The 15,482-nt window shown below is 40.4% G+C and overlaps 1 protein-coding gene across 1 annotated transcript in view; it reads right to left on the bottom strand.

Annotated features, from left to right (window-relative positions):
• Positions 1 to 15,482, bottom strand: part of PDGFRB (platelet derived growth factor receptor beta) — a 145,305-nt gene that overhangs the window by 11,754 nt on the left and 118,069 nt on the right. Inside the window, exons 13-16 of the mRNA XM_063447897.1 lie at positions 13,252 to 13,356; positions 12,794 to 12,904; positions 8,350 to 8,503; positions 565 to 728 (exon numbers count right to left, since the gene is read on the bottom strand). Coding sequence (XP_063303967.1) covers positions 565 to 728; positions 8,350 to 8,503; positions 12,794 to 12,904; positions 13,252 to 13,356 — 534 coding nt within the window. The remainder of the gene's footprint in view (positions 1 to 564; positions 729 to 8,349; positions 8,504 to 12,793; positions 12,905 to 13,251; positions 13,357 to 15,482) is intronic.

Genomic DNA, 15,482 nt, shown 5'->3' with positions numbered 1-15,482 from the left:
TATCCTACTTAATTTATATGATATAAAAAAAAGCTGAATATACTTTAAAATTATCAAACAAAATCTATGAATACATTTAAATTGCACCAAAGTAATATAAATAAAGAGAAATCTGTTTATAAAACAAACAAGCTAACAAGCATGAAAAAAAGAAATAACAGCTGTGCCTAAATTATACAAAAGCAGTTGCTCATCTTCTGAGTATTACATGAGCCATCATAAGGACAACAAGTTCACAGTATTAAACAATATTACAAAAATCAGTTCCAGGAGAATTAACTGCTTACTGCAAATAGGACTACATAGGAGTGACCAGTGAACAGCAAGTGATATCTTCATTATTTTTTAGAAAAAAAACAGAAGAAACTTTAACAGTTGTATTGTTTTCACATGCAGTTTACTTTTAAAACATATATGGTTTACTTCCTGGTTTAATAGTGAATGTCTTTCTGAAGTGGGACAATCAGCAAGAACATCGCACTGGTTGTCATGCAGACTGCTCCTCAATTAGCAAATTTCCCACAATGGCTGTTTATATGTTTGCATACTGTAAATGAATCTCACCTGATGGTGTGTAATTTTCCAGTTCGTAGGTTGTACCATAGTTTGATAACTCAATATCAACATACTTGATTTCATCTTGTAAGTTCAACATCGGCACATAATACAAATCATCTTTACTCATGTCCATGTATCCTCCATCACTTTCTACAGAAAAGGAGTTAGGACTGAAAAAGATTAAGGAATATATAAAGATTATAGATTGTATAATGATTAGATTGGTCATTACAATTTCCCTGTGCTACTTGAGCATATGTTCCATTCATAGATTATACAATGTAATCACCAAACAATGAACAGTTGCGCAACATAGCAGGGTTGACTTAGTCCTTCATCCTCCTGAGGGAGATAAAGTGAGTATCATTAAAATGGGTAATAGTAACTAGTACTACTCCTGGATGTTGGGCAAAAGTAACATCCCCATGATTCACTTGGAAATCAGAATCTGAATGTACCTTACCTGGTTAAATACTTTGTTATTATTATTAATATTTAGGACAAAATGATTTGAACATTTTCCAACTCTTCAGGTATAACATTTACACATTTATCCTCAAGTTAAAACCATATGAATCATATTTTTTCACTGAGCTCAAGAAATTAAGGTAAGAAATTATTTTCTATTTTCTTATCTAATTTATACTATATTTTAATTCCTTCAATGCACAGGATAGGCATTTTTTAATATAATGACAGCCCTGACAAGTTATATAATGAATAAAACACCACTAAAAATATTGTGTAAAACAATTGCTGCATTTGTCCACAATTCTGCAATATATTGTTTTATAGTTTTGCATTGTGAAGAAAATAGACTGAGTTCGGTATTTTCTCCTATGTTCGGGCTTTTCTGCAGTATTTTGTGCATGTTGGATCTATTAGTTCAATGACCACCCTCCTAGCTCATTAACTTCAAAATAACCATCTATTAAGCGCTCTCTTGGCGGCCGCTGTTCGTATAGCCGAATGCCATGTGGAACAGAAAACGGCAGCCATCTTGTTTGCACGAAAGGAGGCAGCGGACTTGGTCGTCGAGTATCTGGAACTAAAATTGGACACTCGGCCTCCCAAACCACCGCTACTGAAACTACCGAACGCCTGCTTCCTTTAGTTGCCGAACAGCCAGGAGAGCGCCATTCGGTAGTTTTGTTCATACGGACAAGGGGAGCAATCACTCCTATAAGCCAGGAGGATCCATTCGGGACTTTTATTAGTTTTAGGCCTTTTTCTGAATTGACCAACCGCACACGCTGAATTTGTGGAACTGTTGTGGGGATACCTTGTGTGGAAAGGGGTGTTCTAACTTTTGGGAAAATTGTGTGTCCTCTACCTGGAGATAATTGGATTATTCCTTGACTTATCTCAATATCTCCCAGACAGAGAGAGAGCAGGGGTTACTGTAAATCTGTATGTTGATTGGTTATTGTCTTTATTTACTGTGGGAGGTCCTCTTGCAGGAGGATTTCTCATAAAAGCCAGTGTGGCATCAATAAAAGTTATTCCTGTTACACCCTTCATGAAGTCTAGGCTCATGTTTGGGGAATATTCTACTTGCTGGGGAGAATCATCTTATGAAATTCACACCTGGGTATCACAAGGCCTTAACTATATATTATTGTCTAGACTTATCAGAGCATCCACTTTTATTCACACAAATTAGGAGGAAGTACCCTGACTTGGTAAGATGAAGAGAAATACAGAATATTTGTTTTATACAACAGACACCAAAGGTGGCTTCTTTCAAATTCTTTATGCTTCTCAAACAGAAAACCAAACAATTACTGCTATATATGTTTTATGTCATTCTATTCAAATAAATAGTTCTCTTGTGTAAAGCTGAATTCAGGAAAGCTGTAAAAGAGCAGCTCCTGCTTAGGAATGTAGCTCCCACAAATTCTGCCATTTTGAAACATGTAAACAAATTTAGATGTGTGGGCACTATGTTCTTGAGCAGCAGGTGATATTTTTAGCTATCCTTAATCCAACCCCACTCACTTTAGTGATATGCCAGGAGAATAGCTGGGAGAGAACATCTCACTGCATGTTTATACATCCCCTCTCCTGACACATCAGTAGAGTGACAGAATCAATGGGAGCAACCATTGTTATTTCACTGGGTAGATCATGTTTTTAAATAATGTATTGCACGGGTGGTAATGTCTTTCATTCAATTTTTCCTCATAATGAAAAATTACAGAGGTACAGAAAATCGAGAAACTAGCTGTCAGGACGAACCAGTGGCCCAACATGCAGAATTCAGTAAAACACGTAACAAATACAAACAGTAACAACGTATTACCGGGCCTTAGAATGGCCGGATTTAACATAATAGAATAAACAGTCACGAGCTGAGGTCAGGAATTCAAAAAGGAACAAATACGGAAAGAACAAAGCCAGAGGGTCAAGGATACCAGAAATAGGGGAAGTCAAGTCAAGCCAAGATCAAAAACCAATAATCAGAATCAGGAACACACTCTTGGATAACCAACAGTAAGGAAACCATGACAGGGCACTGGACAACTGCAGGTTTAGATTTAAATACCAGTAAATCCTGCCATTGGCTGATTTGGGTCCCATGACCCAAGAACGTGCGTGCGTTGCGAAAACGTGATGCCTCATGCACGTTCACGTCACTAGTGACGTAATTGTGGGCAGCGTTATTAATTAGCGCAGTCTTGCAGCGGCCGGCGGCCCTCCCAACGCTGTACCCAGCCGCCGATCCACAAACAGCATGGAGGGCGAGGCTCTGGGGGTGAGGTGAGTAACCTCTACCTCTCCTTTAGTGCGATCACGCCAATCACACTGTGGTGCCGATCAGGCACTGCGATAGTGTGACTGTACCGATCAGGTGCGGTCACACTGAGGTGCCGATGAGGCACCGTGACACTAGCTAAGGACAAAATTCCAGAAAATAAGACAAAACAGGAACTTGCTACTGGGCACCAAAACCATGGCAGGTCTTGATTCTGGGGTGGGGTTAAACAGGGAGCCACATAAACTAATTGGTCAGCATCATAAGTGTGATGCCAAAATGTACGAGCATGGGGTTGCAACAAATATGTGATATAAGCGATAGATAATTGTAACGGAAGTATTTGGGAAATATATAATACTATCTCAGGGTTCTGGAGACATTTCTACATTTCTCAGGACCTACACAGTGTTATTTACTTGCTGGTAATAAGTGACTTTTACATATAAGGCATGGAAACTGGAGTTGAACAAGTGGATGACACTTACTTTTCTATATAATAAATCCAAAACTCCTGCACTCCAACTAAAAATATTGTCCCGATGAAAGCTCTGATTAAGAGCTGAAATGTTGACTATTTGGATTTGTTAGAATAAAGAAGAATTTACTCACCAAATCCTGGGGTGCTGGTATTTTTCCATGGGTTTATATATATATATATATATATACGGTATATATATACACACACACACACAAACACACACACACACGAAAAGGAATACAACTCTCTTCCCCCAATAATTCAGAATCAGAGTTCAAGCTGCAGGGGTGCTCTGTGTTCTGGGTATGCTGTGCTATCACTGCACTAAATTGTGCTGCTGAGTCTATGCTGACTGTAAGCATCTCAGCTGCACTGGATATTTAGCTGTGTTTCCAAACCAGGGAGAGAGCCTGGAATGGATGTATAGTGTCTGTGTCTGTAACCATCTCACACATCTGTTTGTACTCTCTCCTTAGCCTTGATGGTCAGTTTGGTCCTGGAACTAGGGTTCGGGTTTGGGCCAAGATTGTTGGGTTGGATTAGTGTCCCGTTAATCTGAAGGTAGCAATGTGTGTCCTGGTCCAATGGGTGGAAGTTACACTCCCGAGCAGCACACTATAAAAGTGCTCTTTGTGTCTCTTCAGCTCCTCTCCAGCAATATAATTATCTGGAAATTACGGCATTAAAATAGTGGCACCTGCAAATAGCAGCTGCTGTTTGATAACATCCACTAAGATCAGGAATACCAGGACACATATGTCCTGACCCGGCCCAGAAATCAGAGGCCCATGTATAACATGGTCAGTCAAAGTATGAATTACAGAAGTTAATCATGGATGAGCTCATCCACTGTTCAGTATGTGGCTTGGAAGCATGATTTCCCCATTGGAATACTGGGCAGATAATGAAATATATATTTACATAGGTATATAATACACACAAATTGAGATAAACACAAATAAATCTACTGTTAGCTATATTTAACTATTTGTCAGGCAGAGATTGGTCCAGAAAACTGCTTTTCTAGCACTCAGCTTGTGATTGTGTTAGGGATCTGTTGATTTCAAGTAACTAACACTGTAAACTGTCCCAAGATTACTAGAACTGGACTACATCATGCCAGACTGTCTATGACCGCACATGCCAGACAGTTCATCATGCGTCAGCAAAGTGTGCCCGACCCATGTGTGGTTTAACCAAGATCCAGGATTGCAGAAATCACTGTAAAAACCATAAACCATTCCAGAATTGTAGCAATCGAAGGTGGAAACTTAAACCAACACTTACTGTAAGACTCCAAAAAATCCAGAAACAATTGTTAAACCAGGTCCTTAACTGCAATAATTGTGAGGAGGAATGCAAGCTGCTGTCTGCTACACACCATCAACTATCTGGATTGATGTTTACACTGGCATAGACAAATAGACCAGGCATGAATAAGTGATTATATACTTTTCTAACAACTAATCAATACTCAAAATATTTTTAAGTGTGTGGGCTCAACCCCTTCCCCCCACCCCCGAATTAATAACATGTGCAAGCAATGATTCCGTATCAATCAGCCCAAATTATGTGCAAATAAACTGCAATATAAAGAAAAATTGATAATTGTTAATTAACCATGAATACAATTCCCCAAATGTCTGTTTTTAACTATTTTTAAAGAAACTCCCACATTGTAATGTCCACGTGGAACATAAAAGGTTGATGACATACCTGTCACCTATTAGCATCATTAAACACTTGACAGTTTAAAGGACCACTCTAGGCACCCAGACCACTTCAGCTTAATGAGGTGGTCTGGGTGCCAGGTCCAGCTAGGGTTAACCCATTTTTTTTATAAACATAGCAGTTTCAGAGAAACTGCTATGTTTATAAATGGATTAATCCAGCCCTCAAAGCCTCTAGTGGCTGTCTCATTGACAGCCGCTAGAGGCGCTTGCGTGATTCTCACTGTGAAAATCACAGTGAGAGCACGCAAGCGTCCATAGGAAAGCATTGCTAGACCGGCTGAATGTGCGCGCATTCAGGAGGATCGGAGGAGAAGAGCTCCCCGCCCGGCGCTGGAGAAAGGTACGTTTTAACCCCTTTCCTCTCCCCAGAGCCCGGCGGGAGGGGGTCCCTGAGGGTGGGGGCACCCTCAGGGCACTATAGTGCCAGGAAAACAAGTATGTTTTCCTGGCACTATAGTGGTCCTTTAAATCCCTCAACTTTCATTTGATACAAAAGCCTGAAATGTTACCAGTGTTTTGTTTTTTAACCTCCTGTTGCAAACCTATCAAGCTCAATATTATGAGTTTAAGGATTGCATTAAGACCTGTTTTTAAGTTGATATTTCCCCCGATAGTTTCGAACTAAAAGAAGGCTCAAGATCCTTTCTCTCTCCTAAATACAGCCATAATGTTGGACCTACAAATGTTGATGTAGACTGTGGGAAGGGAGAGGGAGACTATTTGCAGAGACCCCAATTGTAGTTTTAAAATGTCTTTAACATGCCAGTACAGACCTCAGTCAGACTGTGTGCGCACAAATCTCTAGGTGAAGGAAAGTTTCTCATAGAAGAATTTCAAAAGACTCTTTGTGAATAGGAAATGTTAAGATGTTTGTTTGAAAGACTCATACTGTTAATAATTGTATATTCTTTCAGACAAAAACTTTTATATGGAATGGTCAATGCATGAAATCAGTTACATCTAAAGAAGCCCTGAAAGGGATGGATTACTCTCACATCATATTGCATTTTGGTAAAGAAGGCATATCTATCAATCGCCCTAATCTGGAAAGCACTTCTGTACATTTATCATTTCTTGAACATAATCTTACTGCAAAAAGCTTATAAAAGAAAAATAAAACAGATTTCAAAAGATAGACCAAAATATCACAGATAAAAAAAATGAGAAGCTCATATTCTCCTCTCATTGCAGTATTATATTCTTTTTGAAAACAAATGCATTTCACAAAATAGCTAAACAAATATATATTTCCTGTGTTTTCAGTTTTTTTATATTGCATTGTAATTAAAATTATTTATATATATATATATATATATATATATATATATATATATATATATATATATATACTATAATTTACAAAACACATGTGTAACTAGCAGTCATTGCACCAGCAAGGGAGTATCAGCAGCGAAGTCTATACTACCTGAAGCACTGATCTTGTTGCCTCACTGGTCCATTACAAGGAATGCAATATAAATACCCCTGGAAGGATTTTTGAGCCACTGTGGCCAGATAAATTTATAATCATTTGAAGTCCTATATTGCCTTCCAATAAGCCTGAATGTGGTGGGACAGTTACGATTTTAGGGTCCTGTCCCACCGCCCGCCTTAGATCCCTGCTGTCCCACTTTTGGGACACCAGGGAACTTTCCCCAACAGTCATAGCAATCATATTAGACATGCTTGTGCTGTCATTAGGGCACTAGGAGTTGCTACCTGCAGGGTCTGCCCTCAGAGGGCCGGCCTGCATGATGGAGAGGCAGTATGGCATGCATTTATGCCAAGCAGACCTCGCATTAACCAAGGCGGACCGGCCTCAGAGCAGTGATGCAAAATGTGTCACTGGCCTGCCCGCTTTACCTCCCTCCCACTGATTCTCTGGACGCCGGAGTTGGGGAATATGTAGTAGAGCTCATAAAATGCTTTGATTTTTGTTGAATCTGCCATTGGACATACACTGAACAAAATTATAAATGCAACACTTTTGTTTTTGCCCCCAATTTTCATGAGCGGAACTCAAAGATCTAAGCCTTTTTCTATGTACACAAAAGGCCTATTTCTCTCAAATTCTGTTCACAAATCTGTCTAAATCTGTGTTAGTGAGCACTTCTCCTTTGCCGAGATAATCCATCCACCTCACAGGTGTGGCACATCAATATGCTGATTAGACAGCATGATTATTGCACAGGTGTGCCTTAGGCTGGCTACAATAAAAGGCAACTCTAAGGAACACCTGTGAAATAATCATGCTGTCTAATCAGCATCTTGATATGCCACACCTGTGAGGTGAATTGATTATCTCAGCAAAGGAGAAGTGCTCACTAACACAGATTTAGACAGATTTGTGAACAATGTTTGAGAGAAATAGGCCTTTTGTGTACATAAAAAAAGTCTTTGTCGATCCTTGAGTTCAGCTCATGAAAAATGGGGGCAAAAACAAAAGTGATGCGTTTATAATTTTGTTCAGTGCATATAACTGCCATTTTGAAAGCAATGATGGAGATTTATCAAAGTGTTTTACGTCCTAACCATAATTTTTGCATGTACGCCATTTTTTGGGGCAACATAACAAATGTATCACTTCTTCCATTACCTTTTCTGTCAGAAAATTGTTCTGTTTCACTTGTTTTTTTTATGCACTATGCATGTTTTTAGTATTTTCTGAAATAGCATAATTTAAGTAGAGAAAAGCAAACATTTTGATACCATTTTAGAACACTTAAATACGAACATATTAGAGATTACAATTGCTTTTCAGAACACTTTGATAAATCTCCCCCAATCTATCTACGTGCTGCATGACAGTAAAAAAAAGTCACCTCTGCTTTCTTTCCCCAGTTGAGGTATTGCTATAGATTTCAGCTTCTTTTCTTCCTTTATCTGCATAGTACTGGAGGAAGGTATGTTTGTTGCGATGCAAGTAATCCACAAGGTCTCCGTATCGACAGTACTCAGTTATAATATATATGGGTCCTAGTAAAAAAGAACTTTGTCTAATCAAATAAGGAAAATAAGCATACTCAAAACATGTATTTTCAAGTTGAAATATACAAACATTTAACAAATAATTGGAACACTTACTGCCCGACATTGCCCTCCAAATACTGTTAAACTAAAAATATCTGCAGGAGGTTAACATTTTAGGCACTCTTGTTTTAAAAAGTCTCTGCATCAAGAATCACATAGAATTGTATCAAACATTCGGTAACGTTTCGATGTGGATTGGTCACTCTCAATTCAAGTAAAGAGTTACTGATAAAAAAGGCTGCCACAAGTTTGTGATGACAAGATCCAATCATAGGATTAGGCCAATCTAAATATTTACCCATTGTACAGCGCTGCAGAATCTGTTGGCGCTTTATAAATAATAATAATATTACATTTCAGAATTCAGCAATTTAGAGATGACGAAATGCGTACTAAATGGCCTATCACTTGTTAAGGATCTTTATATGTAAGGAAGGTGTAGGTCATCAAAAAATAGCTGAAGAGATTTAATAATATTCATACATGACAGAAGACTTCATATTTTGCTTAGTCTTCTTTTACTAAAGAGACACTGTAGGCACCCAGACCACTTCAGTTTATTGAAGTCGTCTGGGTGCAGAGTACCAGGCCCCTTAGTCCTGCAATTGCAATTATTGCAGTTTTTGATCAACTGCAATAATTACCTTGCAGAGTTAACTCCACCTCTAGTAGCTGTCTACCAGACAGACACTAGAGGTACTTCTGGGTCCTTAGCCGACTTTTAGTCTGCTAAATGATGCTGGGTGTCCTCACGCATTGAATGACTACATCCAGCGTTACCCAAAACCCTATAGAAAAGCATTATACAATGCTTGCCTACGGGGAAATTCCTAATGTGATTGCAGCACAATGATGTGACATATACATAGATACGTTTTTACCAAGTACCACACAGGCAGACCACATAGAAGTGGAAGTGTGCATGCAATTTACCTCCCAGGCTGGGAGCCTGCTGTAGGTAAATTGCTGACCGCAGGGTGGCCGCAGTTCGTGCAAACGAACATGTGGCGGCGGACATCTTTGTTCATTCGAACGATGTCAGCGGTGTGTGTAGCCAAATTCATGGAACTGAAATCGGCTACACATTTCACCGAACACCGCTGACCCTTACCTTCTCCTACACTGAACTTTCAGCTGCAGAGACTAAGTCCGTTCGGCAATTCGAACGCATGTTCGAATGGGACTTAGTCCTTTTTCTGCATAAAATTGACCGGCCGCACAGCCCAAATCTATGGAACTGTTTTGGGCAGGAAAATGTGCTGGCGGTCGGTCATAAAGGACTTCAACCTAACTTTTTATGTACTGGAGGGATTTGTATGATTTTTGGTTACGTTTATATTTAAAGTATGCTGATTCTGAATATGTATGTTTTATGTGAATATGATGCATATTTTAAAGTTACAGTGTATGTATAAAAAGTGTATTTTTCCTGCCTGTGATAAATTACATTAACCCATTGTGTGCAGTAATTATATCACAGGCAGAGGGGTGGGATTGTATGTGTGTGCTGGGTGTGTTTTACGGTTTTCCTGTAAATGATTGGTTGTACTGTGTCCCACCCTGTGGGATGTCCCCTTGCATGGGGACTTGCATAAAAGCCAGTGTTAGTCATTAAAAGTGGAGACAGGGCCGTCTATAATATGATTAGGACCATGGGCAATGCATTTTCTTGGGCCCCCTGGGCCCTGCCCCTCCCATCCCTCCCCCCAATTACGCCCAATGCGCAATCACACTGACAGACATACTGGCACATACAGACACAGACATTAAAACATTCACAGATACATACTGACACACAAATATATACTGGCAGACATACTGACACACACACAGACATACATACATACACACACAGACACATACACTGACAGATATACTGACATACACACAAACACATACACTGACAGATATACTGACACACACAGCCACATACACTGACAGATGTATTGACACACACACAGGCATACTGACATACACATAGACAGACATACTGGCACATACACACAGACAGACATTAAAACATTCACAGATACATACTGACACACACATACACTGACACAAATATATACTGGCAGACATAATGACACACACACAGACATACATACACATACAGACACATACACTGACAGATATGCTGACACACACAGACACATACACTGACAGACGTATTGACACACACACACAGGCACACTGACACACACACGCAGGCATACTGACATACATAGACAGACATACTGACACACACAGGCCTACTGACATACACACACACACACTGACAGACGTATTGACACACACACACAGACATGCTGACACACACAAACAGGCAACCTGACACACACACACACAGGCATACTGACATACATAGACAGACATACTGAAACACACAGGCCTACTGACATACACACACACATACACTGACAGACGTATTGACACACACACACAGACATGCTGACACAGGCACACTGACACACACACACACACAGGCATACTGACATACACAGACAGACATACTGACACACACAGGCATAATTACACACAAGCATACATTTAGCCACCCTCCAGGTTCTTACCTTTTTCTGGAGGGTGGTTTCCCTGGTCCAGTGGCAGGGTGAGGCAGATGGGAGTTCTCCTCTGGAACTCCCCTCTTCCTGCCATTCTCCTCCCGCACGGCTGTGATTTCCGTCGGGAGGTCACTTCCTCCCAGCCGGTACAGGAAGGGGCCCGGTCGCGCTGTTTAAATGTCACAGCGCCCGACCGGGCCCCTGCTCACACATGCTCCCTGGGTGGCCCTTAGTGCATGGGCCACCTGGGGGGCCTCCTTAGTGTGCGGGCCGGTGCGGCTCTGTGCAGCCACACCGCCCGGTCCATGGGGGCAGCGCAAATCGCGGGGCCCACGGAGCAGCTGCTCTGGGCCCCCCAGGAGCAACTGGGCCTGGGGCAGCTGCCCCGTTTGCCCCGCGTTAAAGACAGCCTTGAGTGGAGATCATCTTGTACCTTCATGAAGTTTTGGCTCATGTTTGGCGGGTTGGAGAACTACACTCTGGGGATTGCTATAATCACTATACTCCCCAGGGTATAATCACTAAGCTCTGCTAAGAGCTTGTTCCTGTTCCTGCTCTCTGGAATTCGGAGAGGTCAACCTACTGGAAGCTGGACCCTGGTCTTGGGTCCAGAGTAGGTGGAGAAGGCGAGACCCCAACCAAGCTGCGGCGGTTCGTGGGGTCTGCAGTGGTTATGGTGTCCGGCAGAGTGCTTGGAGTCCTCGGAAAGCACTAGGAGCATCCGTCAGCGGAAGGTACCCGGTCGGGGTGCCAGCGGTTCCGTTACATACATAATATGTATAGGATTATAGGAAGCAGCACTAATAGTAAATTCCCCAGTTTCCCATAACTCCCACCCACCCCAGCTAGCAAAATTAAAATTTAAATTAATTATTGAAATAAATTGAACCCCTGAGGGTTAAAAAAAAAAGTTAACCCTCAGGGGTTTAAAAAATGTTTTAAAAAAAATCAGATCACAGTATAATACTGTGATCTGTATTTTGATCACTGTAGACAGTGATCAACTGGCAGGGAAGGGGTTAATATTTATTAGGACTGGGTAAGGGGGGGGGTGGGATTTTTGTAAAACTTGTAAATAAAATTTATTAAAACACTTTTTAAACTTTCACCCACCCCAGCTAGCTAAATATATCATTTTAAAATATTTGAAATAAAATAAATTTAACCCCTGAGGGCTAAAAAAAAATAAAACTTAAACTTAAGTGCTTCCCGAGCATAACGGACCCGGTCCGACATCCAGCGTTAAGGGGTTAATTGTCTCATTCACACAAAAGAAAGAGCAGGTGCCTGTTTTGTTTGGGGCTTATATTGCCTGCTGTGCCTTTTCTGATTGGTTAATGTTTTCTATTTTGGTGCTGCTGTGGCGCTTACTAAATTAAGTCTTCTCTTGTTTCTAAAATTAAGCCTTCTCTTGTTACTAAAATTAAGATTATAGGTACACTACAGCTAGCATAATCTACAAGTATTAGCACTGGGCATGCATACACTGTATTTATAGCACTATATCATAGTGTAAATAATATTTTTGATGATGGAGTAACTCTAAGCTAACCTAAATCATGTGGCAATAACTATTTCAAAATACTCAATACTTGTAGGTGAGTGAAAAAAAATATAACTTGCATATTAGCATTTTGAATTACACAGAAAAAAGGAAAAACCAATAAATACACACCTCCTTTAGTACAAGCTGCCAACAAGTTGACAATGTTAATGTGTGGGCCGAGGTGGCTCATAATCTTCAGCTCGGACATGAGAGCCTGTTTTTCACTACTTCTTGCTGTTGCTGCAAAAAAAAAAAAAAAAAAAAAAGATGAGCTGGTAATCTAAAATAAATTACTAATAAACATTTTGAAATGGCAATGAAGCAAAATAAGAATGTTATTTTACACTAAATTCATGTATCTGTTTAATTTAGCACTTACATGCTTTACGGATTTATTTCCTCCCAAACATTTCTGTGAATTTGTACATTTTGTCACACTTCCCACCTCCAGATACAATCCTCGGGGGGAAGAATTTAATTATCTTTTGAACCTTATTTCTTAATTATTGTTAATATTATTATTTTATTATTTATATAGTTAATAACAAATTAGAATGTCAAGTGGTCTTTCTTGCTTGACAACTCACATTTAAGCATCTTCACGGCTACTTTTGTGGTAGACTGGGCATGTCCTAATCCATGAGCTGTAGCTTCAACCACCCTACCAAACGCCCCTGAGCCGAGTGTTCGTCCTGCAGAAAGACAAAGGCAATTCAGGAACATTATGTTCAGACTTCTCATGAAATATTTCAGAGGGTGCAATTTGGAACAAGATTCAATGATTTCAGACACACAGTACTGCTGGTGGCTTATAATAGCCTGGGTATAATTTGTGTCACTGCTTAATAGAACTATTCCGAGCCTCTTCAAAAGACTTAAAGAGGGGTTTTCTATACAGGCAAATGCCTTAGGACCCTTTATAATTAGTTAACAACAGGTTGACTGTAATTTTACATAAAACAAAATTCCATATATATTTCTATCAATTGTCACCAGTGAGAACTGCAAAAGTTGTCTTTTCAAGTTCAATAATTATGAATTTTTAGTTACTCATGTTTGTACATTGTGATTTTGCAACCTCCATATGATTTAATTTGTTCAAATATTTTTCAAATGAAAATGATTGTTCTGCATGATGCTTCTTTAGAGTAATCTTAGTTGATCTCATTCCACTGCACAAATAAAATGAAAAACACAAAATCACCGTTCAGTATTTTTAGGGTAATGTAGGGTAATAATTTCTTGATCCAAGGATAAATCTGACTGCCATTCTGCGGTCAAGAGGGAATTGTTTCCCTAGAGTGCTTCAAACTGGGTTGTTTTGCATTCTTTTGGATCAACAGCAAAAACAAATCTGAGGAAGGCTGAACTTGATGGACACATGTCTCTTTTGAGTGTATGTAACTAAGTGACAATCAATGGAAACATGCATACATTTAATCATGCATTATTTTCATTGAGGTCATATCTAAAACAGCTTAAAACAGCTGCAGATTCCTTGTTTAAAGCCTTTGCAAGCCCTCCCCTTTTTTGTGTGGCTGTCCAATCACAGACTTCCCAGTGCAAGTTCCTAGCACACTGTTTTCTTTTTTTTTTGTACCATCTTTTCTGCTGGACTAAATGCATGAGATACTTTCACTGTGGCCTTCACTGGGGTTGTAAATGTGCAGGCTGCTGCACTGGAAGAAATGCCTGCGCCTTGTGTAGTGTTAGTGTTTAAATGCTAAGATGTATGCACATATCCACATACACAGCCACACAAACACACACGCAGATACACACATACACTCTTAAACACATGCACATACACACCGACACATATGCAGAAATACAGACACATATACACACACTGACAAAGATACAGACACACAGATACACAGACTGACACAATACTATACTGAAATACTGATTTTCTGAAGGACAAGGACAGTACCTGCCAAATGAACTTAAAGTGGCACTGTCGTGGCAAATTCACCTTTCTCCTATTGTTTCCCCTTCTCTTCCTCTTTCAGAATCTGTTCTTTTCTTCCTATCTGATCTTATTTTGTTTGAAACGTAAGAGGGACTTCTTTGTCTGATGTATTTTTCCTATGCTAGACCTTCTTGACCTTCTTGGGAAGGAGTAGGTCCTACCCTTTTGTAACTTAGGTCCCCCACTCGCTGGTCATGGGTGGGAGCTGGGGTAGGACACTATGTCCTGCCCAATAAATTATAGATAGATGTAGTGGAGTCAGGAGGGGGTTTAAAAATCCCAAAATGGATGCGGCCTGAAAGTGCAGCGTTAAAGGACCACTCTAGTGCCAGGAAAACATACTCGTTTTCCTGACACTATAGTACCCTGAGGGTGCCCCCGCCCTCAGGGTCCCCCTCCCGCCCTGCTCTGGAAAGGGGAAAAGGGGTAAAAGCGCTGGGCGGGGAGATCTCTGCCTCCGATCCTCCTCCGTTCCGCCCCGTCGGCTGAATGCGCACGCGCGGCAAGAGCTGCGCGCGTATTCAGCCGGTCGCATAGGAAAGCCTTTACAATGCTTTCCTATGGACGCTTGCGTGCTCTCACTGTGATTTTCACAGTGAGAATCACGCAAGCGCCTCTAGCGGCTGTCAATGAGACAGCCACTAGAGGATTTGGGGGAAGGCTTAACCCATTAATAAACATAGCAGTTTCTCTGAAACTGCTATGTTTATAAAAAAAATGGGTTAACCCTAGCTGGACCTGGCACCCAGACCACTTCATTAAGCTGAAGTGGTCTGGGTGCCTAGAGTGGTCCTTTAACCCCTTAAGGACCAAACTTCTGAAATAAAAGGAAATCATGACATGTCA

The sequence above is a fragment of the Pelobates fuscus genome, chromosome 3 (genome assembly GCF_036172605.1).
Source record: "Pelobates fuscus isolate aPelFus1 chromosome 3, aPelFus1.pri, whole genome shotgun sequence".
Taxonomy (NCBI): Eukaryota; Metazoa; Chordata; class Amphibia; order Anura; family Pelobatidae; genus Pelobates; species Pelobates fuscus.
This window is presented reverse-complemented; position numbering and strand designations above follow the sequence as displayed.